At 41.4% G+C, this 26,951-nt stretch overlaps 1 protein-coding gene across 1 annotated transcript in view; it reads right to left on the bottom strand.

The window, feature by feature from the left end:
* The window catches only part of HECW1 (HECT, C2 and WW domain containing E3 ubiquitin protein ligase 1), a gene marked incomplete at its 3' end in the record, with an annotated part of 437,085 nt that overhangs the window by 26,453 nt on the left and 383,681 nt on the right, over positions 1-26,951 (bottom strand). The window contains exons 16-22 of the mRNA XM_021706110.1: positions 25,571-25,679; positions 24,623-24,719; positions 17,753-17,836; positions 17,236-17,345; positions 10,177-10,297; positions 9,285-9,398; positions 8,326-8,478 (exon numbers count right to left, since the gene is read on the bottom strand). Coding sequence (XP_021561785.1) covers positions 8,326-8,478; positions 9,285-9,398; positions 10,177-10,297; positions 17,236-17,345; positions 17,753-17,836; positions 24,623-24,719; positions 25,571-25,679 — 788 coding nt within the window. The remainder of the gene's footprint in view (positions 1-8,325; positions 8,479-9,284; positions 9,399-10,176; positions 10,298-17,235; positions 17,346-17,752; positions 17,837-24,622; positions 24,720-25,570; positions 25,680-26,951) is intronic.

The following is a 26,951-nucleotide window of genomic DNA, read 5'->3' as shown; positions in this document are numbered from 1 at the left end:
GGGCTCCAGCGATCCTTCCGCCTCAGCCTTCCGAGTAGCCGGAATTACAGACATGCGCTACCACGCCCGGCTGATTTTTTGATTTATTGTAGAGATGAGGTCTTGCTGCCCAGGCGGGTCTCGAACCCTCGGGCTCAGGCAATCCACTCACCTCAGCCTCCCAAAGGCGTGGGATTACAGGCTGAGCCACCGAGCCCGGCAACCTTAGTCTTTCAAATAGCTGGAACTACAGGCAAGTGCCACCATGCTTGGCTAATTTTTAAAAGTTTATTGTAGAGACGAGGTCTTGCCAAGTTGCCTGGACTGGTCTCGAAACTGGCAGGCTCAGGCAATCCACTTGCCTCGGCCTCCCAAAGTGCTGGTATTACAGGCTGAGCCACTGAGCCTGCCAATATTATAGATTTTCAACTTCTGATTTTCCTGAATTGCAAAGATTAATTTTCAAAATCAAAGCTTGTCTTTTGACCCTGTTTATGGTATTCTTATCATAAAAGTATTTTAATTGTTACATATTCAAATATGTCTTCCTTTTCTTTTAAAGATTCTAAGGTTCCAGTGTTGATTAAAAATGTCTCTACCATTCAAGGTTTCTTAAATCTGTTTTATATTCTTAGTAATTTTTAGTCTCTAGAATATGCATAAAATCACCTAGATTTCCTGAGGAAATTTTGTTACTTTATTTTTTACATGTGTTTTCAAAGTAGAGAGGAATCTAATATAATTTTCTTTTGTTTGCATACCCAGTTACAGTACTGGCATTACTAACTAAATAGTTCATTCTTCTCCTACTGGAACTCTCTCACAAGCCCTAAAGAAAGCTGGGTTCAGAAATAGGATGGGCAGAATCCTGCACATTTTACGGTGACTTCTCACCTAATTTTTGTCCCACCGTTTCTCTTGAGTATGGCCAGAAAGGCTGTTAAGATTCAGTCAGAGATATGATCAACAAAGTTCTTGAAGGTGTCTAGGAAAGAACCCAGGAACTGCTGTTACAGGTAGAATGGGGTTGGGGGAGCTTACCTGATCCTAGACTCAGGCAAAAAATCCACACTGAGCTCTTCTGTCAGGCGGACCCTTGGAGGCCAAAGGCCCATGAGACATCCAGTGGAATCTCATAATATTGTGGTTTCTAGCTACTAATTCAAGACTGCTGCTGTAGCAAGGGATATTTAAAGTGGGTTATCCAGGACTTCATAAGTTCCATAAAACTCTACAATTACATTTAATACCCACCTGGCCAAACTCTAAATATGCCCAAAAGAGCTTCCCTCCTCCCCTACCTCCCCTTGTTGAAGACCTGAAAACAGAAGCTTTTTTTTTTTTCTACCACCCAAGTAGTATCTGCTTGGAAAGGGAGAAAGGTTGGAGCAGGGACAGAAGCGGGGAGCAGAGTTTATCTCTTTTGCAGGGCCTTGAGTTCCTGTTGGAAGTTTTAGTTTGAGACGTCCTAAAATGCCTGGTTGTGACACTGGAAAGATTAGATTTGTCACCATCACTGACATAACACGAGCACACAGACCTTCTGGTGGTTACACAGAAACTAATTGACAGTCAGCATCAGATCTGAAACCTGGTTTCTGAAAATTCTTCTCACATTGACGATTACATAAAGAGTGACTCACAACACAGTAACTTCTTCAAATGATACATGTTAATACAGTCATGTGCCACCACATAACGATGCTTTGGTCAGCAATGAATCACATGTAAAATGCTGGTCTCATAAGATGGTAATGGATCTGCCTTATACAAGTGTACCATTTAAAAATCTTTTATACTATGCTTTTACTGTACCTTTTCTATGTTTAGCTATGTTTTCATATAATGGCATTGTGCTGTAATGTTTACAGTACTCAGGACAGGTTTGTAGCCTGGAAGCAATAGGCTGGATCACGTAGCCCAGGCACATAGTAGACTAGAACTTCTAGATTTGTGTAACATTCTATAATGTTTGCACGACAATGAACTTGCCTGAGACATTTCTCAGAATGCATCCCATCATCAATCTACACATGACTGTACTTAAACAGAACATGTCTGATACTCTGGTACTCTTTCTAGAAATAGAAACATAATTCACTGATTTAAATTGTTTAGACTTTGGTCTATCTTAGATTTGCTCTGGGAAAAGTGGCATTCAGAATGATTGGGACAGAAAAAGAGTTTCCAGTGGTGATTTCAGAGAGGACAACTAGTCATTAAGTGGCACTGAACAATGGGTGAAAAACTCCAAATTTGTTACTTTTTTAACTGATTTCCTGAATCCCAAATATTCTCAATTAATAACTGAAACCAGATAGAAACGCAAATCAGATAAAAATTTGAAAATAAATGCATTTTATAACATTTCATTCATTGTATTAGATGCAAAAATAAATTTGTATTTTTCACCTTTTATTTATAGTTTTATTGTTTATGCCTCCATTCAAAATATATGAGTATTTTAACCTGGTATTTTCTTATACATTATTTTATAACAAGTGAAAATATTCAATGATAAGACATTTTAGAAAATATTAAAAGTGTGGAAATAACAAATCTCACAGCATCTGGGGCTGTGGTCACCATAATCTGGCTCACTTATAAAGTATCATTTAAAATAGAGGGTATTACAAAAAGTAGGAATGGTAGCCTGACTTTAAAAAAAGTTGTCTGCACTGGTTAAATATTTTGGTAGAATTTTGGGTGATTGCTAGTGTCGTTTTAAGCTAGTTAGCTTTTCATATACTTAATCTCCCACCATTTATAATCCATCACCCAGTTTGTTCATTTCTTCATTCTCCTTCCAAAATATCTTTTTCTGCTCTCTTTTGCTGTTTATTCTGTCTTCCAAGAAGTATTTCAGTAGCCTCTCCCATTGCTCACTCCAATTCATCTTCCACTTGTAATCAGCTGACTTTCTGATTTTAAATGCAGATCTGATCAGGTTCTTCCTCTAAAGACATGCCTGGCTCCCTATCACCATCATCATCTTCATTACAAAATCTTAACTCTCTGGAATGTCATCAAATGCTTTTCACTATCTGACACCAGGATGCCTTGCCAGCCTCTTTCTCTCTTTTGAGGCCACACCAAACTGGCATCTGTTTATTTATCATCCCACCTGTAAGTTCCTTCTCCCTACTCTGCCAGCCAGTGAGAAATTTTCACTCATTTCTCAAAGCTCCTTGTACCTAATACTTGACAACAAGATAAGTACTATAATAGAGATATGGTGAGCATTTATGACATTGTATTGTAATGTCCTCAATTATATATCTGACTTTGCCTTTGTATGGGGGTTAGAGCCTGATGCTAGAGACAGGATCCTGGGTTCCAATCCCAGCCTGGTCCATGACTGTCTCTATGACTTTGGTTATGTCTATACCTCATTTTCCTCATCTGTAAAAGTAGAATAACACAGTGTTTGAGTTATAATTTTGGTAAATAAAAAAGTCTAGAACAGTGCCTTGTATATTTAGTAAGTTATCTGTGAACGCTTTATTATTTAGCTTAATTATTAACTTCTGTATCCTTAAAGATATAAAATCACATACAATAAAATATAAAAGAGTAGCATATGAACACCTCATCAATATGCAAATAATCATAATCAAAGAATAAAAATATGAAATTTGGAGTAGTATTTCAAAATTTCTGTCATCAAAGACACATACAATAGACACATGCAGCTTAGAAAGTGGTAAGAGTTCTAGTGAACAAGTTGAGTGTCCTAAAGAGTATGAGATCTTGTGTTCATTTTCAATTCCCCTCTCCTTTGCCCCCGTGGGTTTCCCACCTTCTCCTGCCCTGTTCTGCGACCTGAGGACTGGCTATTACGGGTTGCAACATCTGGAGAGACTTTGCCCTCTGATTTATGGTTGGAATTGGCTAACAGCACTGGAGGGTGGAAGAAGAATGTTGAGGGTGTTATTTCCCAGTCTCGCTAGACCTTGGCCAGGTCGGGCAGGGACTATGCCAGCAGTGACTACAGCGCCAGTATCTTATAGGCTCCAGCTTTTGAGAGCTCTTCTGACTCTTTCTTTCTTACTGGACCCGATTGTTACCATTGTTGACTTTGACAGAGTCCTTATCAGTTTGGAATGTCAGGGGTACAATAAGTAATGAAACAGCAATGGCAGGAAGTCTTTTTAGTCTAAAAGCAAAAAAAAAAAAAAAAAGAAAAAGAAAAAAATGATTTTTTTAAAAGTTTACTTAAAGTGTGTAACACAGAATTTTCACTGTATTTATTTGTATTGGTATCTCTCAACACTTGACTACAAAAAAAAGGAAGTAGGTGGAATCATTATGCCGTGTTTAGGCTTTGATTTAGCTGGCTCGACTCCAACGGCTACAAAGCCCACACACAGCGAGCATGAAGCCCCAGAATCTCAAGTACCTACTGTCAAAGGGAAGCTTTCAGGGGAATGACCCCGTGTCAGAACACTTCCACTGATGTCTCTGGGCAGTGCCAAGCCTAGAAGCGGTTGCCATAAAGCATGTGCAGTGTGAGAAGAAGGAGGAGGCTTCCCTCAGTAACAAGAAGCATTCGGGCATCATGCGGAGTGGATTCCAAGAGTGCAAAACACCTCAGGAACGCTTGCATTTATTGCTGATGCTGCAAGGGCTTTAGAACCACAGATGACAAAGAAAAATGTGAACTTGGAGCAATTAATTGCACATGAGAGGAAGGAGCACTCTATCAGCAGCCCTGGTACAAGGAAGAGACTCAGGTATGCACTCAATAGTCAGGGAGATGTTTTGAGCATTGTGAAGTGCCAGGCAATGTCACAGGGTAAAATAAGACAAAACTGTCTCTGTTCCTACAGCGCTTATTATCTAGAGGGGAGTCAGACAAAACGCACAAGAGTATGGGACACAGAAGAAGGTCAGTGAAGGATAAAGAACCAGAATAACAAAAAACCATTTTATATAAAAATGACCAGTGCAAAGATGTTTCCTCCAGCTACAGCCGAATACTGTGTTAATCTTGGGTGACATTTAATTCTTTGAATCTGCCTTGTACAGGCTATGATGACTGTCATCTTCCTCACAGCCCCTTTGAGTCTTTTTCTTTTTCTGTACTTTGGAAAACTTTGATTCTTTCAAAAGTGGGTCTGAATTTGGGTAAAGTGGTTGCTTTTAGGTCAAGCATGTGTATGTCATAGAAAGAACAATAGCTTAGGAATTTGGAATCCTGGCTTCAATGGGGCTGTGAGCCTTTTTACATTGTGATAGCTAAAGTGAGACATTTCACTGATAGTGAAGCTTCATGAGTTTTTATATTGTACATTTTACAAACATTGAATCCCTCAACAATGACCACAAACAAATAATTCTAAATGCTGAGATTACGGAACTCCCCTGTACAGTGAACTGATTATCCCTTTGAGTCTTGAGACGAGCTCCCGAGGAGCGAGAAAGGCAGGAGGGCCTGGCACAGATCTGAGCTCTGTCAGCCACGCCCACCCTGAGGGCAGCTAAGAGGCACCTAGCAGCTGTCAGTCCTGAGAACTCAGTATTCTGGTTTCCTCAGTGTCAGGGACCTGCAGGCAGCAAGGAGTGACAGTGACAGGTCTTTAGACAAGTGCTGCAGCACCCACTTACTGTTGACATTTTGTGTAAAAACCCAGGGCCACTTCATCCAGGTCTGTGTCCCTAGGCACCATTTGCTAAAATGCTCTCTAAGGAGCTTGACTCAGGGGCACAGGGAAGGCAAAACCTATTTGTTTTGTTTGTGAAATCATCCGCCACAAGGCACAAGTAGAAAAGACTTGGCAAAGCCCAATAGGGCTTCCTGTTCAAAGCTAAAGACTGCCCAGGTGGCTTCAGTTCACTCAGCCGTGGCTCTGACTGCAAAGAAAACCAGTTCCCCTCCATCAGGAATTCTGAGGCACTGAAGAGAAAACAACATACTCCACATGGGGGGCTCATGATACAATCTGATGCCTGTTCTCATGAAGGTGCAGGGGCTTGTTCTGCACTTCAGGCTGAGGACTCTGGGGACTGAGCATTCAGAGTTGAAGCCTTAAATCAGAGGAGAGGTCCTCTGCCCACTTCATAACTTGCCATCCAACATGTAGTGGTGGAAGAAATCTCATCTCTACAAGCTCGGTTTACATTGCCAGGTGACTCGGACAGCCATCTGCAATTTCATTTCTAGACACACGGCAAATATTCTCAACATGAGTGGGAACATCAGTGGATGAAAGTCAGCATGCGTGCATTCAGGACCAAGACCTCCAGCAAAGAACACAGCAGCTAACTGGCACCTCGAGGGCAGGTATTTCCAAGGCCTCATCATGGATCCATCCAGAAAACTTTACTAACTCTTACAACCCTCCTGTACCACACAATTTCCTTCCTCAATACACTAAAGTATAACTGCCATATCTACAGAGCCTCTTTTGCACCCCCCATGCAGAGAATCGCAGAAGGCGATAGCCAGGTGAATGTGGGGGCTGGGCAGCTGGCGAGGTGCCTTTACATGGGCAGTGATTGCAGCCACTTTCAATAGGTGGTTCAGCCAACATGTGGGCCTAAGGCAGATGACTTCTCTGCTTTCCACCAGGCCGTGGCCCGTGGCCTTGTTCTGTGGCTGCACTGAAACATGCTGGACTCCAAGGTTTCCTTTAGAAGGTCAAGTACCTCCCATCCCACCATGGTGCTCAGTCTCCCTCTCCTCTGCCACCACTCCCTCTTTTTACAAGAATCGTGGGCTTCACTCCCCATTCCCCATGGATCTCCTAGTTTGGGCAGATATTTTTCTTCCCTTTTGATTGAGTAAAATTTTCAGCTTTATATGTGTGTCTCTGGCTAACACACACACACACATATATGTGTGTATAACTTAGCATTTAAGCCATTGTGTTGTAATTGTTGGTCTACTCATGTGCTCTTCCCACTACTCTTCCTTGAGGGATGAGACCTTGCTCACTTCATCTTTGTATTCACCCAGCACATACTAAGCACTTAATTTATAACTGTTAAGTTGGTGAAGGTATCCCCCACAATACCGAGCACAGTCCTATGTGGTATGACACGTGATAAAAATATTTTTTTAATTGATGGCTGATTCTAATTCATGACCTCCAAGACAGCATCTTAAACTTCATGCTCACAAACTAAGAGAGAATTGAGGGATTTTGTCAGGTATAATCTGTGTGCACATAAAATTCTCACAGCACTCTCTACCATTAGAATGGAACCTGCCTGACTGTGAGCTCAGTGAGAGTGACCATTCAATTCTCGGTGCCACAAGTCCCTTCCGTGGTGACTTGCCTGCTCCCTACCTGCCCCTGTCTGTCTGCGTGTTTCTGCCTCACATACTTCGCTGTCCACTTATGGATAAGTTATAGGAAAAGGAGCAAGAAAGGGCAAGTTTTGCTTCATCTTGTGCCAAATGCTTGATGTGCACACACTCTGCCTCAGGCCAAGCACTTCAGGGCTGAGAGTGTGTTTGGAGAGAGAGTCTCTGTGCAATAGTCTTTCGCTGGAGCCAGGGGTTGGGAGTAGGGGAGTTACCGATGCTATATAGCCAAACTATAGGGACTGTGGACTGTAGCCCAGAGGCACAAATGTCACCCCAGCAGCTTCCTTCAACAACAGCATAAATAAGCCATGTCAGAAAAGAACCCACTCCAGCCATCTTCAGAACTCATTTCCCTCTTGATGGCAGGAGCTCCTGCAGTTGGACCTGAGCCATTTTCAAATCAGGCATGGTGCTGATGCAGAGCATCACAGAAAGTGCAAGCATCCTAGATGTCCCATGCAACTTCCTGGAGACTTCTAATACATCTGTGGAATCTTGCCCACAGAACTGCACACAATTGATTGATACCTATCTTCTTAGGCATATCGGTAAAGTGGTAATAGAAAGCCTCAACAGCAGACAGCCAAAGAGACAGTGGATTTTCAGGTCAGAAGAATGCTTGGAGATCATCTGACCCAACAGCCTTATTTGCCAATAAGATGCAGAAGCCAGTGTCCACAGTACAAAAGCCATTGGTCTAAGAGCCAAGAATTTCAAACCCAAAAATACCTCCGAGAAGCCTCTCCTGGGGACCTTTATGATTTTAGTAAAATTATTCACATTCATGACCTGTATCTACTTATCTTAATGTTTTTTCTTCAGGCAATGATTCTGTCTTACATCAATTTGCAGTTGATATATTACCGGTGTAATTTATTTTGTGTTCTTCCTTCTAGTGCTCTGTTATTCACCCTCATCACTCTTAATTTAGAGTCACTGTTCTAAATATGGCGGCCTTCGAGAAATGCTGCAGACTTCTGACGAAGAAAGAGCAGAGCTTTCAAACATAAGAAAATTCAAATTACAGATCTTACCATTCAAGATGGTTTTCTACAAACGCAGACATGGGGCTGATCTGCACTGTGTAAGTATCATTTGCTGAGTACTCAAAGAGTCCGTAGTAAGGGTTGAAGAGCTCCTGAGACAAAAGGAAGAAGAATTCCCGCGAAGGTCCACTGTAATCCAGGCTGCAAAGGAAGCAGAGGTCCAGGAAACTCATTCACGTCTGAAGGTGAGGAGACCTGTTTCTCACCTAGATTCTAGTGTGCCCTTTCAAAGTCAGGTACTGGGCAAAGAACCTCTGCTCTTTGGAGTGGATCCCAATGGAAGTATCAATTTGCTGTAGAAAACGAGGATGCAGTAATCATTTTGGAGATGTATCTTAACCAGATGTCCATGAATGAACTCTTCTGGCAGTTTTCCTTAACTTTTTCTTTTGATCCTCTAACACCTATGAGATAAAACACACAGCTGGCCCATTTAAAAACAAAGCCTTTGTTGTGGGAGGCATAAAATAATTTGCTGTAACTATGTGTGTGTGTGCGAATTATTGAAAAGGCTTCCAAGTTCACTCTGAAATGCCCTCCTAGGAAGGATTGCCCTCCACGGTTAATATGGTTTCACTGAAGTTATATGAAGGATTTGGAATGTAGTTGTATGTGAACCCTTTAGGAGAAGTTTTTGATGAGCTACTCAGAAGGGTCCACCATCTAAAAAGTAAAGATTCAGTACCCCAGGACTGTATTTTTGACTTATACTTTGACCATGTGCTCTGACTCTAGTGCATGCCAATAATCTTAGGTTTTTGAAGAATGTGAAATATAAAGCTTTGCAACACCTGGAGAGAGAAAGACCTCCTGGGAGGACATGATCAGAATCACCTTGGGGCAAAGGCTTACAGCCACCCTGCTCCTTTTTGAGAAAAATCACCCCTGATCCTGGGGCCCTGGTCCACCCACACCGAAGTATCTGCATGAAACTCCTGGTGCCTCACCCTTCCTCTCCAACGAAGGTGACGTAGAGCTTGTTTCGCTGGAGCTCCTTCCGGGAATAGGCCATCACCTGATTGAAGGTTCCTTCCAACAAGTGATCCCGACGAATAATGAGCCTGAGAAGGAGAAGCTGTGGTAAGCAGTGACACTGGATTCAGGATGCTGGACCAGGTTCTATGTGAGTTGTGAGTGCCTGGCTTTAGAGCCTCATTTCCCAGCCTCTCCCGTGAGAGAGGAAAGAGCAAGATGCAGGTTCCCTAGGTTCAGTGAGGGATTATCTTAACACTCTTTTCGAAACACTGGGAACACAAGAAAAACATGTACACGTACACTTATCATATGTTCCATCCTATTGGGCTACTTTTAAGGTTACTTTTGATCAACTCTAGATGTCTCAAGTTGGATTCCTGAGTTTGGGCTCAGCTTTTCAAAATGAAAAGAATAAACTCAGAAGGGGGGGAAAAAAAAACCAAAAAAACATTTTACTTGGGCTTTAACTACAAAGTTACAAAGAGTCCATGAACTTGACTGGAGAGTTACAATTTCCCCTGAGAATAAGTAAAGGAAAAGATAAGATTTTTTATTTAGTTCAAAATTCCCTATCTTCTGAAAAGGTCTACTGTTGATTTTCTATATGCCTTTATCTAAAATCTACTATTCTTTCTCTTTCTCCTTCCCTTCCTAAATTCCTTTCTTCTTTCCTTCCAACTTCCTAATTTCCTTCTTCCTTTTTTTCAGACCATAACTGCCAACCAAACCGGGGTGTCCAGTCTCCAAATATATATATATATATATATATATATATATATATATATACATACACATACGGTGTAGGGGAGAAAGGGATAGAAAAACACACTGTCTGAATTAAGTGCCAAACACCAGAGCACTCACTTAATTTTCCCTGGACCTTGACCGAATCCTTTGGCTTCCAGTTTTCTGTAGAAATTGCGAAGCTTGGCCTCAAAGTCTCTCCGATAGGGTGAGGGGGCTCTTGCACTGGCTCTCTGTAAACCTGCAGAGAGAAGCACACGGGCCTGAAGATCATCACTTTCCATGGAGGAACAGACAGGCAGAGCTACAGCAGGACAAGCGCTCACCAGCGGTACATTCTCGCATCGCCGTATTTTTCTTCTTCAGAAAGTTTCCCTTAATTTCCATCACTCTGTCAGTTATTTTTATAATGAATAGAAATAATGTACTAAAGAGAAAAATGAACTCTAATGGGATACATATTTATATCTTCCACAACAATTATTTCAAGTTGAGTTTCTCTTAACAGTACTTCGATGAGCATTTTTCTTGGCTTAATCGTACTTACATAATCTAAAATAATTAACATGAACTGGACTAGACTAAACTTTTTTGCAAGCTGCTATATTATATGAAGTGATTGAAACCATAATGAGGCAACTAGGACTTTAACGAGTGTGTTTGTTATTATGCTTCTATATTTATATTGATGATAAAATAACCATATCTGTGTGCTAGGGCCCAGAGCATTTAGGAGTTTATGTTAGATTACCTTGTGACATAAGGGTAAAGTTTATTATATTTAAAATATCTAGTTAACTCTATACAGAGAAGGACTTTTTAGAAAAATCATTTTTGCTATCTTAATACACTTTTTTAATAAAAAGAAGAATGGAAAAGTAACATTCTTATCCAAGTTTTACAGATGGTCAGAATCATGGCTTGTTCATTCAATAACTATTTATTAGTTACTTACTACATTCTAAGTACTAAGCTTACAATCTAGAGGAGATTGATATTGGCAATCTCACAGAAATGAGTGTATGATTACAAGTTGAGATGGCTGCTATCCATAAAGGAAAGAAACCCAGTTCTTTGTGACCTCAGAACATGCTGGCTAAGTTCAGAAAGGCTTCTTGGGAGAAGATCTGAAGAATAAGTAGACACAAATTAGATCATATGGGTCAGGAAAAGCTTCCCTTTAAGTAAGAGAGGAGATGAGCCAGAAGAAGAGCAAGTCAGGTAGAGGACCAGCATGTGCAAAGGTCCTGTGGTGGAATAGAAAGTGGTATTCTAGTTTGCCTAGAGCATAGGGTGTAAGAACCAAAGTGATGCAAAACTAAGGCTTGAGAAGTAAGCAGGAGCTGTATCAAACAGGATAAGGTATACTGTTAAGTAATTTAGTTTTATGCTAAATGTAGTGACATGATGTCTCTTGAGCCAGAAAAACATTAGTCTTCCCGCAGTAGCGAATAAGACTGAAGAGGATGGAATACATTTAAAGAGCCCAAATTGGACTCCACTGGTATCAGTGGAGATGAGAAGTGGGCAGACTGAAGTGGGCAGACTGGTGATGTATTTAGGAATCAACTAGTTAGATTCAGGTATTGAGGGAGAGGTAGGTTTCAGTATTTGTATCTGAATGTACATTCATTGAGACATAAACAGTAGAAAAAGAACACATTTGTGGGGGAAGACTATGAACTTTTTTTTTTTTTGAGTCAGGGTCTCATTGTCGCCCAGGCTGGAGTCCAGTGACATGATCACAACAATCATGGCTCACGGCAGACTCGATCTCCTGGCCTCAGGCGATTCTTCCACCACAACATTCCGAGTAGCTGGGACTAAAGGCATATGCCACCATACCCGGATAACTTTTTGATTTTTTTGTAGAGGCGAGGTTTCACTATGTTGCTCAGACTGTTCTCAAACTCCTGGGCTCAAGCAATCCACCCACCTTGGCCTCCCAGAGCTTAGTTTTTGATGGTGATAATCTTGGCTGTTTGATTGGAGAAAGACACAGTTTGAGACAGAAGAGAAACAACTGGGGCTGATCCTTACAGATGGTAGGAAGAGGAGGATGAAGCTGCAGGAGTGGCCAGAGATGTAGAGATGTCTGGGTGTGTCACAGAAGCTAAATGAAGAGGCAGGGCAGGGGGAGAGCACTTGGTAGTATTACGTGCTGCTGAAAGATCAGGAGGGCTGAGGATTCCCCAGTGGATTGGGTGGCCAGAGGTCATGGTGACTTTAGCAAAGACAACACCTCTCATGTACAGGTGGGAAGGAGGGTAAGATGTGTGCAGGTTAGGAAGCCTTTGATGTTTGGTAGCTGGTGTTTTAAGAAAGCCTCTGCTGGGCCGGGCTCGGTGGCTCAGTCTGTAGTCCTAGTGCTTTGAGAGGCCAAGGTGAGTGGATTGCCTGAGCCCGTGGGTTCGAGACCTGCCTGGGCAGCTTGGCGAGACCTTGTCTCTACAATAAATAAAAAAATTGGCCAGGCGTGGTAGCACATGCCTGTGGTTCCAGCTACTTGGAGCACTGAGGCGAAAGGATCTCTGAACCCAGCAGGTCGAGACTGCGGTGGCCATGAGCGTGCCACTACACTCCAGTCTGGGTGACAAAGTGAGACTTCAACTCAAAAAAACAAAAAACAAAACCACAAAGAAAGCCTCTGCTGAATGGCTTCAACTTTCTCAGTAAAGTAAATCTGGCGAGGAGAAAGGAGGTGATGCTGGGGGTCAGAGGTTTGAGGAGAAATGCTTGAAACAGTAGTAGAGAAGATAAAAGAAATGTGCTAGAAATTTCCTTTGGGTGGTCAAGGTTCAAGTGAGGAGAGATGACTAACTTATGACTCATAATCTGTCCTGTCAGGTGAATTTGTTCCAGAGTGCCTGACGGCAGATGTGGAGGAAGCAGATAGGAAGGTTTATCTATGAATGAAGGACTTCAGCAGGGTGCAAATGAAATGGAGGGGACCAGAGCAGTTCAGGGCACTGGCAGGGGTGTTAATGAAATGATGAACCCAAGAATCCAGGCTAGATCAGAGAAAGACATTAGAAAGGAAAGGAGAGACTTCTATGAACTGGAGGCCCAGATGAGGCCAAAGGATGGTAATAGGGAAGGAAGTTGAACAAGCATGTTGGTAGGGAAGAGGAAGTGTGAATGGTTATTTTTGAGATGGTAACAAGGTCAGGAATGTGACTGGGAATATGTGGTTGAGGTTGGGGAAGTGATGTTCATTGCAGACACTGGGAGGTAGGGAACTGAATAGGTGTCCTTGTGGACGTTAAAGTTATCCAGGATGATAGAAAGACCTGTTTGGGAAGAAAAGGAAGACTATGAGAGGGTGCCACAGGATTTGAGCATGAGAAAAATGTTGGTGGATGACAGTGACTAGGAGGAAGGGAGAGGGGAGTTGCAGTTGAGTGGTACAAACAAGGACGTGCGGAGGGCCAGACCATCTGGGGGGTCCCATAACCCCTGGTGTGTGAGAGAACAAATAGCTCATTTGGACAGAAGTGGTCTTGGCGAAATGCCAGGTTTCAGATTACAGACAGAACTAGAACACAAGTCTGCATGTACAAGCATATGTTTCTGTTCAGCAGATTACAGTATATTTATAATACTATGACTTTTACCACTGCTGGTACTACCTCTATTCCCGTTATCCCTGCTATTCCCATTCCCCTTAATGTATGCTATACAAAGTACTATGGAATAAATATCTACGAGTCACTAATTGTGTAGCACCCAGGAAGATTTTACAAAGGTTGAGGAAAACAAGTATAGTAAAATTCAAAATAATAGTAACTGGATTACATATTCTAGGAACATGTGGTCAAAGTAGAAGAATAAAGTGCCAAACATTTTGATGAAATGAATTGGATGATTACTTAGATTCATGACATCAGCATTGTCTCTATAAGGAAACCTGATTCCTTTTAGAAAAGTTACCCAAATAATTCTTATCTAGCAAATAGCTGTTCCCTCTTTCTTATTTTACAACTGGCAGAAAAAATCTCTCTCCCAAATAATGATGTTAAAATCATGCTCTAATAACAAAGGTTATGGAAAAAAGGAAAGAAAAATTATCAGATACGGAAAAACTAAAAAAAATGGCAAATAATCAAGCAGACCTGCAATTCCTTGAGATGAAAGACATTGCAATGAAAGAGCAAGTCACTATGGGAGCACTAAAAATGTTTGATTATATATAGCTTCTAATAACAATGAATTTGGCTTCTAATAACATTCCTGGTCTTTTTTTGTTTTTTTAGGCAATGGTATCTTAATTTTATGTAAGTCAGAGATAGCAATTAAACCATAACCATAACCCTAACCTTAACCCCAAACCCTAACTCTAACCCTAACCCTAACCCTACCCTAACCCTAACCCTAACCCTATCCCTAACCCTAACCCTAACCCTAACCCTAACCTTAATCTAACCCTAACCCTTAACAAAGCATTTCCTTAACAAAGGCATTGGTACACTTGTTTGGAGGAAGTGACAGCAAGGAAATACCACTGAAAGGAGATACCTATAGAAACCTAGAGTAAACTTGGTTTGACATCATCTTTTTTGCCACAGCCTGGCCATTTTTGCTTAGACTTTATCCCTGACACTCTTTGACTCTAGCACAGGTTAGACATAGATACATTTCCAATAGGCAGGTCTTAGGAAGCGTTCAGACATTTCACTGCAGGTGAATTGGCAGCCTACCCCATTCCCTCGGCAAATCTCCATCAGATGCAAGAGATGCAAGACCAGGACAGCCCAACAGCCCAACCTTTCAATCCATGGTTTAGCATAAAATCTCTAGGAAACTTTCAGGTTCCTTGTTAAGGTGGAAGATCAAAGATCACCCCTTGGCTGGCTGAAACCATATAAATGATAATATGACCACCTTTTGGTCAAGGAGTTTTGTTTCTTGCAGGAAAATCCCCTCCCAGCCCAAATCCCCAAGTTAATCTAATTAGCTCTTCATGACCTCCATGACACAGACAGACCCCATCACCATGGCAGCAATCATGTGAGTAACCCACCCATCTGCCTGCTGTCCATCACCTGATGCCAGTACCTGCACTTACCTGCTCCTTCGTGATGACATGGAGCAGATCACCGCCCAGTCACCTTGATGACCTTCCCCCCATCCAAGGGAAATGTTTGAAAGGACTCAACAAGAACAGTCATTTTGCCATTGCCATGGCCACTGCCATCACCATTGCCTTACTAGACTCTGGTGTGGCCATGTGCTCTTTGAGTTATGACTGTTGCTGTTTCCTGACTTTGGCCCCCTCTCCTAGCTTGGGGAGGTGACTCTTCTTTTTCTCTCTCTCTCTAATTTACTTTTAAATAAGTTATTTTTTCTAATATAACTTCTGTGCAATTCTTTGCATCTTTCACGTGACATCAGATCACACACTAGACACTCACATCTCCAGTGGGCCTGACAAAACATTCAGGAGGCCCCGTTGGGTGTGTGCCCTAACAACTATCTTAGAAACAGATTTTAACAACTAGCAAAACTACCCTTAACAGGTAGTTCTGAATGATACAACATGGAGAAACCAAACTAAAATACGTTCTAGTTTTGAAGACCTCTGGCAGTATTGAATGATACTCTGAGTGAGATAGCCCTTCTGAGAGACAAAGTATATAGCTAACTTCTATTTCTTTTCTGAATGTCCTCACTAGCTTCAAAAGCCAAGCTTGGACCCCGACTCCAAAAGTTGTGAGATAGAAAAGTTCCTGGATGTTTCAAACTAACATCTCTTACTTTTTTTTTTTTTTTTGAGTTGGAGTCTCACTCTGTCACCTAGACTGGAGAGCAGTGGCACGCTCCCGGCCACTGCAGCCTTGGCCTGCTGGCTCCGGTGATCCTTCCACCTCAGCCTTCCAGGTAGCTGGAACTACAGGTGTGCGCTACCAGGCCCAACTAATTTTTGATTTATTGTAGAGATGAGATCTCACCAAGTTGCTCGGGTGGGTCTCGAACCTGCGGGGTCAGGCAATTCACTCACCTTGGCCTCCCAAAGTGCAGGATTATAGGCTGAGCCACCGAGCCTGGCCACATCTCTTTTTTTAAATTATTTTTTAATTTTTTAAAATTTTTAATTAAAAAAAAAATTTTCTGGCCAAATCTCTTACTTTTAAAGTTACAAAAAGAAATTTGAGTTTACCACAGAAACCTACACCAATGTGAGAATGCAAGTCAAATACAAAGGGGGTAATTCTCCAATATCTGGATCCAGTTTGGAGGCATGGATTTGACCTAAGCTCTTTATCTTGATGAATCCAGAAAATATCTTTTCTCACTAACCAGCTCGACTATATTCCCTCACCTGGAATGGAAAATATCTACAAAGAAATTTTGTATTGTAAGTTCATTTTCACACATGAAGAAAAATGAGGGAGAACTCAGAAAACAATATCATGTCATTTAAGAAAATTCTTTGGAATCTTTGTGGAGACTTAATAATGATCCCTAGTAACCACATTACCAAAATTGGTATGTGGTAGAATTCTGAGTCATTAGGTAAAACATTTAAGAAAGGGTTCTTCCCTTTGAAATGCTTGGAAAGTGCCTTGGGAATGTAACAGCAATTTAGAGCAGGGGCAGCAACCGTTTTCTGTAAAGCCTCAGAGAGTAAATATTTCAGGCTTCGCAGGCCACATGGTTTCTGTTGCTATTCCTCACCTCTGCTGCTGTAATGTGAAAGCTGCTGTGGAAAATAACGAAGTGAACAGGTGTGGCTGAATTCCAATAATACTTGATTTATGGATGATGAAATTTGAGTTTCATATAGTTTTCATGTGTCATGAGACTGTGTGTGTGTGTGTGTGTGTGTGTGTGTGTGTGTGTGTGTGTGTGTGTGTGTTTGAGTCAGAGTCTCACTCTGTCACCCAGGCTGGACTGCAGTGGTATGCTCACGGCCACTGTAGCCTCGACCTCCTGGGCTCAGGTGATCCTTCCACCTCAGCCTGAAGCACTGTGTTTAAAGCATTTTTTTCCAACCATTTAAAAATGTAAACCTCATTCTAGCTTCGAGTGTTACAAAACCAGGCAGTTTGTCAACAGCTGATATTGAGAAGGTATTTTCAATCAGGAAATTGGGAGGGACACAGGGAGAGAGAGAACACACATACAACTGACACACACAAAGACACTCCTAGGAGCTTTGAGGCCGGATTCCCAAGTTACCTGGGGAGTTCTGAGGTGAGGAGCAGGGTGAACACCGGGGAGAGAAGCTGTACCCAGGGTGGAAGGCAGCCTGCAGGGGGACGTAGGACATAATCTCTTCTTCAAAGAGACTGAAAATTCCAAAAAATAAATAAATAGATTAGTTCTCTGTCCCTGAGAGAGCATTCACGAACTGGAGTAATAGCTGTTACAGTTCTCACAAAGCAACAAAAGTGATTTATTAGATTTAAATGTCATACAAAAAGATAAGCACAACCTGCTTGCCCATCTTCTCAGTGTTTTTTTTAAAGTGCTACAACAAAGTCTCCATCAAATACTTTATGCAGCTCTTGCTACTTCCGTTGTAAATCTAAAGACTGTGATGGACAGCAGGTACAAGGGTGGGGCCCCACTTCAGTTGCAGTCATAGAATCTTCTAGAACAAGAGGTGCGTGTTTCAGCCCAGGCCCCTTTCTGAGTGGCTGTAGCGGAAGAGAACTGCCTAGGGAAGCTTTTCTAGAACTGTTTACCCCCTTACCTCAGCAAAATGACCAGATCCGCATCACAGGACAACTTTTCAAGCCCATGATTCCCCTCAGTCCGAATGTAATGAATTTTCTCCCTAGAAGCATGTGGGGAAGGAAATGAAAATTACACATCCACACAAGGCTAAGAAACAAGTCTTTTTCTGATCTCCTTTATTTGTCTTCCAATACGACTGAATAGCAATGTCCTAATGTTCAGTGCATTTCACAGTATTCTAAGCTCGTATTGCAGGCTTGCAGAATGCTCTTTAAGGGATGGTTTTTCCTCAGGGTTGCACAGTAGCAGAAGCAGAAGCACATAGCCAAATTAGTCTCAGGAAGCTACAACAGTTGGGAGTGGAGCTGGGTAAGAGAGAGCCACTGAAAGACAGTCTGGGCTCATGGTGTCCTGGAAGCCATGAGAGGAAAGAGTCTCTTGAGGAATCTTGTGCCTTGATGGAAAGCATAATGCCCCACTGGGCACAGAGGGGGCCAGGCCTGCAGAACTGGCAAAAGACTACCAGGTCAGCCAAAGCACAGGCATCAACTCTGTCTCAATTAAAACTATACTTTGCCTAGTCTGACCCTTTTATACAACCTCCTACTCCAACCTGGCAAATTATTTCAAGTAAGTCTGTGGAAGAGTAGCATTTATTTTGATCAAGTTAACTTTGCAATTTGGTTCCCTGACATTATTCAAATGCTACAAACACCATAGCCAAGAATCTTTCCATCGTATGCATGCTTCAAAAAAATTAAATTTTTTGCCTTTCTTGAAGAGATGCAGCAGAAATCTGGGAAGACCGAAGGATTGATTTTTTTAAAACTTAGCTTTTTATGTATAACATAAATTTCTATTTTGAGATAATTTTAGATGTGCATGCAGTTGTAAGAAATAATACAGAGAGATCCTATATACTCTTCACTCAATTTACCCTAATGGTAACATAGGAATGATTTTTTAAAAATCAATTTTCAAAAATACTGTAGATGCAATTTTTCTCTCTCTCTGATTATGTTAATGTGAATCTAAATCTTCATCAGAACTTAAATATTTTTAGGCAAAAGATTAATCAACTCGACCTTTTGGTGTGGAGATTTTAAATATAATTTTGTTTTATTTTTATTATTATTTTTGAGTTGGGGTCTCACTCTGTTGCCTAGGCTGGACGGAGTGCAGTGGCACAATCATGGCTCACTGTAGCCTCGACCTCATGGGCTCAGGAAATACTTTTGCCTCAGTCTCTCAAGTATTAATAGTCCTTCTGCCTTGGCCTCTCAAAATATTGGGATTAGAGGTGTGAACCACCATGCCTAATTTTATTTTTTAATTAAAAACAATTTTTAACTGATCTCAAACCAGGCGAAGTGGGGACCAAAGAGAGGCCTAAACTTTACCTGTACAATGACCACTTGTATACCTAATCTTGAATTGTACCCCACATATTTAAATTAAAAAAACCACACACATAATTTTTTTTTAAACAGGGTCTTACTTTATTACTCAGGCTAGAGTGCAGTGGCATGATCATAGCTTTTATTGTAGCCTCGAACTCCTGGGCTCAAGGGATCCTCCTGCTTCAGCCTCTTGAGTAGCTAGAACTACAGGCATGAGCTATGTGCCCAGATCATAATTATTATTATTTTTAGAAATGAGATCTCGATATGTTGCCCAGGCTGGTCTCAAACTTCTGGCCTCAAGCAATCTTCCCGCCTTGGTCTCTCAAAGCACAGGGATAACAGGCATGAGATTTTTTTTTTTAGGGTGAGGGAAACATTTTATCCTCTACAAAGATATATACAATGGGATTAAGCAGAAATGCATTGTGATTCAACCTCTCAGTATAGATAAAGTACCAGTGCAGTAAATACCATCACCAAAAATCTGGAGAGGGTATTCATAATGGCTTCTCTGGGGTTTGAAAAAGGGAACAGTCCTGTCCACAAATTATTTTGCAAGGAGCGGGTGGGAAGCCCAGCCAAGAGAGCATGTGCCATGTCTCCCCCACCTGCTTCTTCCTATGCCCATATCCTTGAGCCTATGTTCCTGGGCTTTCTCCTCCAAATCCTGACACTACCTCATAGTTTGGAAGATGCTCTTGAACCTGTTCCTCTAATCTACTGACTTCAGCCTCATAAATGACTCTCACGTTTATATGCTGTGCCAATGATAATGTCCCCTGGGGCAGATTATTCTGCTGTCCCAAGGGATTCACATCTGGTTAAGTCCCTGGCCTTCCTGCCTGGCAGGGAAAGGTATAACACATTCTAGGGATCACTTTTATTCCCAAAGTCCCTGGGGGAAAAGAAACTAAGAAAGGTCCAACTCCACCAGGGCAGCAAAGTGCTGTCCCAATCTCAGAAAGCAGCGCCCAGTGTGGTGGTTCTATGCATACCATCATAAGGACCGCATTCATATGTCAGATGCTAAACACAATTTTCCAAGCATTTTAGTGGCTCTCCTTCGGACATTATACCCTGTGGCATGACTATCTCATGCAGAACCAGTGTGAGGGATTTCCAGCTGCCCCTGAAACTCCATCCCAAGGGCAATGAGAACAGGTGAAGACATCTGAGTGTGAGGATATCACCTGTCTGTCCGTTGGTCATCAGAAAAACTCCAGTACAAACTCTCCTTGGAGCTCAGGACACTAGAGCCACCTGCTTCCCTGATATACTGGCATTCCCACTTGTGGCCTCAAAGACTTCAAAATTTACGATCCAAAATGAACTTCTGGACACTCTTCCTCTACCTAAGCCAGCTCTTCCTCCTTGCCTCCCCTTCTCAGTGAATGATAACGTTATCCACCCACCTGCGCCAGCCCCATACCTGGCTATCATTCTAAATTGTTCTTTACCCTCACCCACCATGTTCAAGTGGTCATCAACTCATGGTGTTTTTGCAGCCACTATATCACCCCAAGTTACTCTATCCTCTCTATCCATATTTTACCATCATCCACCTGACCATTATCTCTCACACAGATAAATACAATAGTTCTCTACATAGCTCCCTTCTGTATTATGCCCCGCCCTGAGACATCTACTCTCTACAGAGTAGCCCATGTGGTCATCAAAAACATGAGTGCAATCATATCTTTCCTGCTGAAAATTCTTTAGTTGCTTCTCAAATAAAATCGCACTTCAAATAAGACCCAACTCCTTCCCATTGCCGATAGAACTCCTCCCTCTCCAACTTCACCATTCTTTCTCCTACCTCTCCCAATCTATCCCTGAGTCAGGTTGATTTTCTTTCATTCTTCAACTACATCAAGCTTTTCCTGCCTTGGGGTCTTTGCACACCGTCTAATTACTACCTTGCATCTTAGAAAAAATCCCTTATCCTTAAAGTTTCAGTTTCAGTGTCACCTACTTGGAAAGCCTTCCCTATATTCTGTTTAGGATGTAAGTCGTCTTCCTCTGTACCAGCACATTATCCACTACTGCTGAATTCTGATCATGTCCTTCATGGCACTTATGTCATGTAGCTATACCGCTGACTTAAAAAACAAACAGGCTGGGCATGCTGGCTCATGTCTATAATCCCAGCACTTTTGGAGGCCGAAGTGAGAGGGTTGACTGAGACCATGGGTTTGAGAGCAGCCTGGGCAACTTGGTGAGACCTCATCTCTACAATAAATCAAAAAACTAGCCAGGGATGGTGGCACGTGCCTGTAGTTCCAGTTATTTGGAAGGCTGAGGCAGAAGGATCACCTGAGCTCAGCAGATTAAGGCTGCGGTGGCTGTGAGTATGCCACTGCACTCCAGCCTGGGTGACAGAGTGAGACTACAACTCAAAAACAAAAGGGATCACACTCCAGGGCAAGTAGAGAATCATGGAAAGCAGTGCCTGGTTTCCTGGTTCTCTTAAGACTGACCTCTTGAAGAGCAAATTCTCGCTCTTTTCTTTCTGCCTTTTACATTCTATGGCCTCACAGTCACTTTCTGATAGTCATTGTGGGCCTTCTGTATTTGATGAGATATTTGGGTTCTTTAAGGTTCATTAACTGCTTGAAATCATATGCCAAGACATAGTGGAGAAGAGTCTCACATCAGAGTTTTCATCAGATTCTCAGAAAATCTAATAAGCTTAAAGAGCCTTAAAGAAGGTTATCAGTTTCTATACCAGATAATTTCCAAGATTCTTCCAATTCCAACACGCCCTGATTTTATTTTCCTCCCCCCCCGTTCGAAAAAATAACAATTGTACAATCCCAAACTGCAAAAAAACCTTTAAGGTTTCTCTGATATGGCTATAATGTGGGATGAAAACAATAGGGATAAAAACAACTTACTTCCCTTTGGAAATATATCCACCCTTTACAAAGAGGATTGCTTTTTAAAAACTTTTCAAATGATTAAAATGGAACTCTGGCGCCTTTGGTGAATTCAAAATTTCTCCAAAAAAGAAGCAGTGAACTCATCACTCAGTGGTGGAATCAGTAACATAAAGAATATTCAAGAGCAGCTGTGCGTCAGAAACTTTTCAAGTAATATGACTCTCCTGGAAAACTCTTGAAAATTATTTTAAATTGTTATGCATGGTGAGTCAAAGAGCAGCCCGTGAATAAATGGTTCATACGACTGAGTGGGCACAGTAATGAAACTTGAGCAGATCATTCCTTTTTTTTTTTTTTTTTTTTAAGTTTTCAAAGTTTATTAGAGAAAAAAGGGAGAAAAGAAATGGTGACACACCAGAGCTGGCATGGGTGAAAGAAACCATGGAGCAGATAACTCTTAAGAGTTGAGCATAAGTGAAAGTGATCATTACTCCTGCTAGAGTTTATTTGTTCATACTAAAGATTTTTCATCCATTCTAATAGTAACTAATGTTTCCTATCTTCAAAGTATAGGACCAGGTTCTGAGAGGCAGAGTGGGCATAAAGAGAAAGGCCCTGCTCTAAAGAGCTTCTAGTGTTGTAGGAGGACACAAGTAAATGACAGAATACGAGAAATCGAAAAGTGTCTTCGAGGCGCAAAAAGTTTAATAGTTTTCTTCTTAAGTTTACCTAGAGCACTGGATTTTTACATTTGATCTGAGCCTTTAAAATGGGATGAGACACAATATTATGCAGCCATAAAGAAGGACAAACATATGGACTTCGTAGCAACTTGGATGGATTTAGAGTTGATCATACTCAGTGATCTATCACAGAAACAAAGAACAGAATATCATATGTTCTCACTCATAAGTGGACCTTGAACAATTATAATACTATAAGAAAGGAACTGGCAGTAGTGGGAAACTGTCGGGGGGAGGGGATTGGCAGTTGAGGGAAACGGCTAGAGGAAGGAGGGGCATACCTCATCAACAAGGGTACTTGCATAATCAACGTTTGTATACCTAACCCTGAATTGTACCCCACATCTTTATACTTAAAAAAAAAAGAAAAAAAATGAGATGAGATGCCCTTAGCAGAGAAGCCATCCCGGGACAGGCAAGGTCAGGAGAGTACACAGCCTGTATGGTGGAGGAGAAAGATTCTAAAAGGAAAAACAGTGCAGGATGTAGAGTTAGGTTAGGGCCAGACTTTGGACACCATGGACAATGTCCTTAGGATTCTTGACTTTATTTCCTATACAACAGAAGCTGTGGAAACTTTTTTGAAGGGCTGGTAGGACATGATTTCATCTGTGCTATACGAAGGTAAATCTGGTTATGACAGGGTGATAGGGAATATCTTAGGAGAGACTCCTGTAAAGTTCAGGAGAGAAATGATGAATACTCAAACTTGGACCATGGCAGGGAGAAGAGAAAAGAAGGCTAGAAGAGAGAATATGAGGAGGTGAATGTTTTAGATGTAGAGGTGGAAGAAGAGGGAGCAGCTGAGATAAGGAGCAGCTGGGAGGATGGTGGCTCTAATTTGCAGAGTGAAAATTGAGGGAAAAGAGGTGTCAATGAGGGGGTGGTGGAAGGGAAAGAATAGAGAATGATTCATCCTGGCATGGGTGGCAAGGATTTGAAGGACAAAGGAGCTTGTTGAAGGTGTTAGTGATTCACTGAGGAAGTCAGAGTAGAGTACTAGAGGTGTCAGCCAGATTCACAAGACTGCACCACATGGGAAGAGAATAATTAAAGGCAGTTATGGACCTCATGTCCATGGCCTTGCCTGATCCTTTACACACATCTTCATTTAAGCACCTCAGCTGTGGCCTCAGTGTGACACTCAGTTCAGTGATGAGGGGACTGAGGGCAGAGGATTGAATAACATGGCTCCATCAACAATTCCTAAGTGCTGAACAAGGCTAAAGGAGCACACTTGTAACACCCCCGTGCATCTCCCGCCTTTGAAACGCTGGCTAGTAAACTGAAGTGAAGAGATGTTTGACTATTTTGGTGAGAAAGCAGGATTTTAGTTTGGGATATAGATTTTCTTTTTATCATTTTAGCCAGCTACCTCTTCCAAATGAAGTGATTTAGAGTTTCAGGGGCACTTGCACAAAAATGACCTTAATGAACAACAGGATTTAAGTAGTTAGAACACATATGATACTTTTTGTTTGTTTTTAAATATGGTCACTCAATATTTGGTTTACCATGAAATGATTACATTTCAAAATTAAAAGCAATTATATGCTGCCTTATGCAAATAATTTTTAATAAAACTTAATTTGTTCTTTTTCTGTGTTCTTCTCCGAATCAGTGGGAATCATTTCAGCATGATATAAATAATACATAACCTGATAACATGATAATCTTTGATTGCATAATTTCCCAGGACACTGGAAACCCCTGAACCCTTCATCTTGAGACTTCAATTTATAACTTAAGTGCATGAATAAAATGCATCATAAGCTTCTGCTATTCCTCCACAAAGGTGTTTTCCTACCAGGAAAAATGGGTGGAAAGACCTGGAGTTCCAGGGATGAGGGACCAGTCCTACCTGAGTGTGTGGTTTCTTGCCAAGCTTGGCTGACGCTCTTGTAGCATTTCAAAAATGTTTGGCTGGCGAAGAAATGCCACAATCTTGTCATTATATGCTGAAACAGACAAAAGTGCAGAGATGTGGTTCAGTCTGCAGATCACAGATAATCTCTCTGATGACTGGAAAATGATTGCTTGATACCAGGATTAACGGAGTTTGAAGGGTAGGTAGCATACTTATAAAAAAAAAGTAAGCTCTTGAGGGGTTTTTAATGTGACATAATAGCATTTTTGTTTTTAAAGTATCAAACTAAAAGTGAACCAGATTTAAGTTAATTATCCTTAATATTCCAGGAACTTTACTGAGAGTTAATGCATCTCTACGTGACCAGGTGAAAGAGAAGAATATAGTTCTCCTCTCTTTCTTAACTTTTCTTGGTCATTTTGCCATAGCTCTGGTAAAATATTATTTAAGAGTTCAAAGAAATCCATGTACTGATTTCCCAGTAGTGATAATGGAAATACTCAAATCCATTTAGACCCTCTCACCTCATTTCCCTTGACACAAATGGCATGAGTTTTGAAAAGAGGTAGCGGAAGTTATGAATGAAGACTGTGCAAACTGTCCTCCATAGATACGAAAGAGAGCCATTCATTTAAAGCTCTATCTAGAGAAATAAGCTCCATAACTTCACTTAAACTATACTCTTCTGGACTGAATTAACAAGTCACTGAGTGGAAGAAGGCATATGTGAGTTTAGGAGAGAGAGGAGAGAGGGAGGGGAAGAAGTGAGGAGGAAGGGAAGGGGGAAAGGGTAGAGGGGAGGATGGGGATACAGGGTAAGGAACAGATTATATCTTAAAACAGGGGAGAGAAGACACAGAATCTTGAATATTAAAGGATTCCTGATTTTTTTTAAAGGCTAAATATTAGATAGACAGGAATTCAAAGAAGCATGATACATACCCAGTGGCAATGACTCATGTTGTTGATGTTGGCTTCGAATAGCAGCTACTAGGCTGTGTCCTGGCCTGGCCAGTAAAGAGGCTCCTCTGTTTCTAGAGACTTCTGAGGCCTAATTGAAAATAAAAGTGTAAACATTGGAAATATGTTATCAATTCCAGATGATCTTTTGACACCAATTTTTTAACATAAGGTGTAGAAGATCCTGACATCACCTATAACCCTCAAAGTAAGTTTTTTTTTTTTTTTTTGAGTTGGAGTCTCACTCTGTCACCCAGACTGGAGTGTAGTGGCCGCTCCCGGCCACCGCAGCCTCGACCTGCTGGGCTCTGGTGATCCTTCCGTCTCAGCCTTCCAAATAGCTGGAACTACAGGCGTGCGCTACCACACCCGGATAATTTTTTGATTTATTGTAGAGCTGAGGTCTGGCCAAGTTGCCCAGGCAGGTCTCGAACCCGCGGGCTCAGGCAATTCACTCACCTCAGCCTTCCAAAGGTGCGGGATTACAGGCTGAGCCACCGAGCCCGGCTTCAAAGCAAGTTTTAAAAAATGACTAAGTAGAGTGGTTGAGGTGCTGCATTTTAATTTTTATGAAAGTGATTGTGCTCAATGTCATGATTATTAAACAAGTTAATACACTGAATTGACTAAGAAACATGTTAAAGAAAGAGAAATTCTAGATACATTTCATCCCTCCCAAGAGGCAGCACTGAACCCCAGTGCTGAATGTGGAATAGACTTGCTCATTTAAACAGTGTTGACTATACTCAGAGGGACATTCTTTGTTGAGTGCCTGTTATTCCATTCACCGAACTGACTTCTCCTCACATAGTATCATGTGTCCTAATAAATCCTACAAGGTAAGCACTATTAACCCTAATTTCCAAATGGGTAATCTGAGGATCCGAGAAAAGTAAGTTTTCCCCAAATTTTCAACTGCAAGAGAAATAACCAACGTTCTAAAAATACTTGATTGCAAAGCGCTGTTTACTCTTTCCATGCTACCAGCCTGTTTCCAATATCTTGGTTTTGGTTAGGCATTTTAACAGAACTTCATGGGATAAATAACTTGCCTAGCCTAAAGCTGATATTTGTGATGGCTACTTTTGAACTAATTTAGCTCAGTTTTAACTTTTATAAATCCCCTAAATTCTATAGCACGATAATGAACTTTCTATTGTGATGCTATGTACATTTTGTTTCTTAAGATCCTTGCAAAGTAAGATATTAAAATCGAGGCACTATAGAGTTTCCATAATGGAGTGCCTTCACCAGATAAATGGGATTTAATGTAGAGTATAACTCATTGTATTATATTTGGCAAATTATGCTAGAATAGGCTTTAAAATATTTGAGAAGTTTGGTTCTAAAATATAAACTTTAG

This window comes from Carlito syrichta, unplaced genomic scaffold (genome assembly GCF_000164805.1).
Source record: "Carlito syrichta isolate Samal-C Ts95f unplaced genomic scaffold, Tarsius_syrichta-2.0.1 Scaffold315149, whole genome shotgun sequence".
Lineage (NCBI taxonomy): Eukaryota > Metazoa > Chordata > Mammalia > Primates > Tarsiidae > Carlito > Carlito syrichta.
The sequence above is the reverse complement of the archived record's forward strand: the minus strand, read 5'-3'. Positions and strand labels throughout refer to the sequence as shown.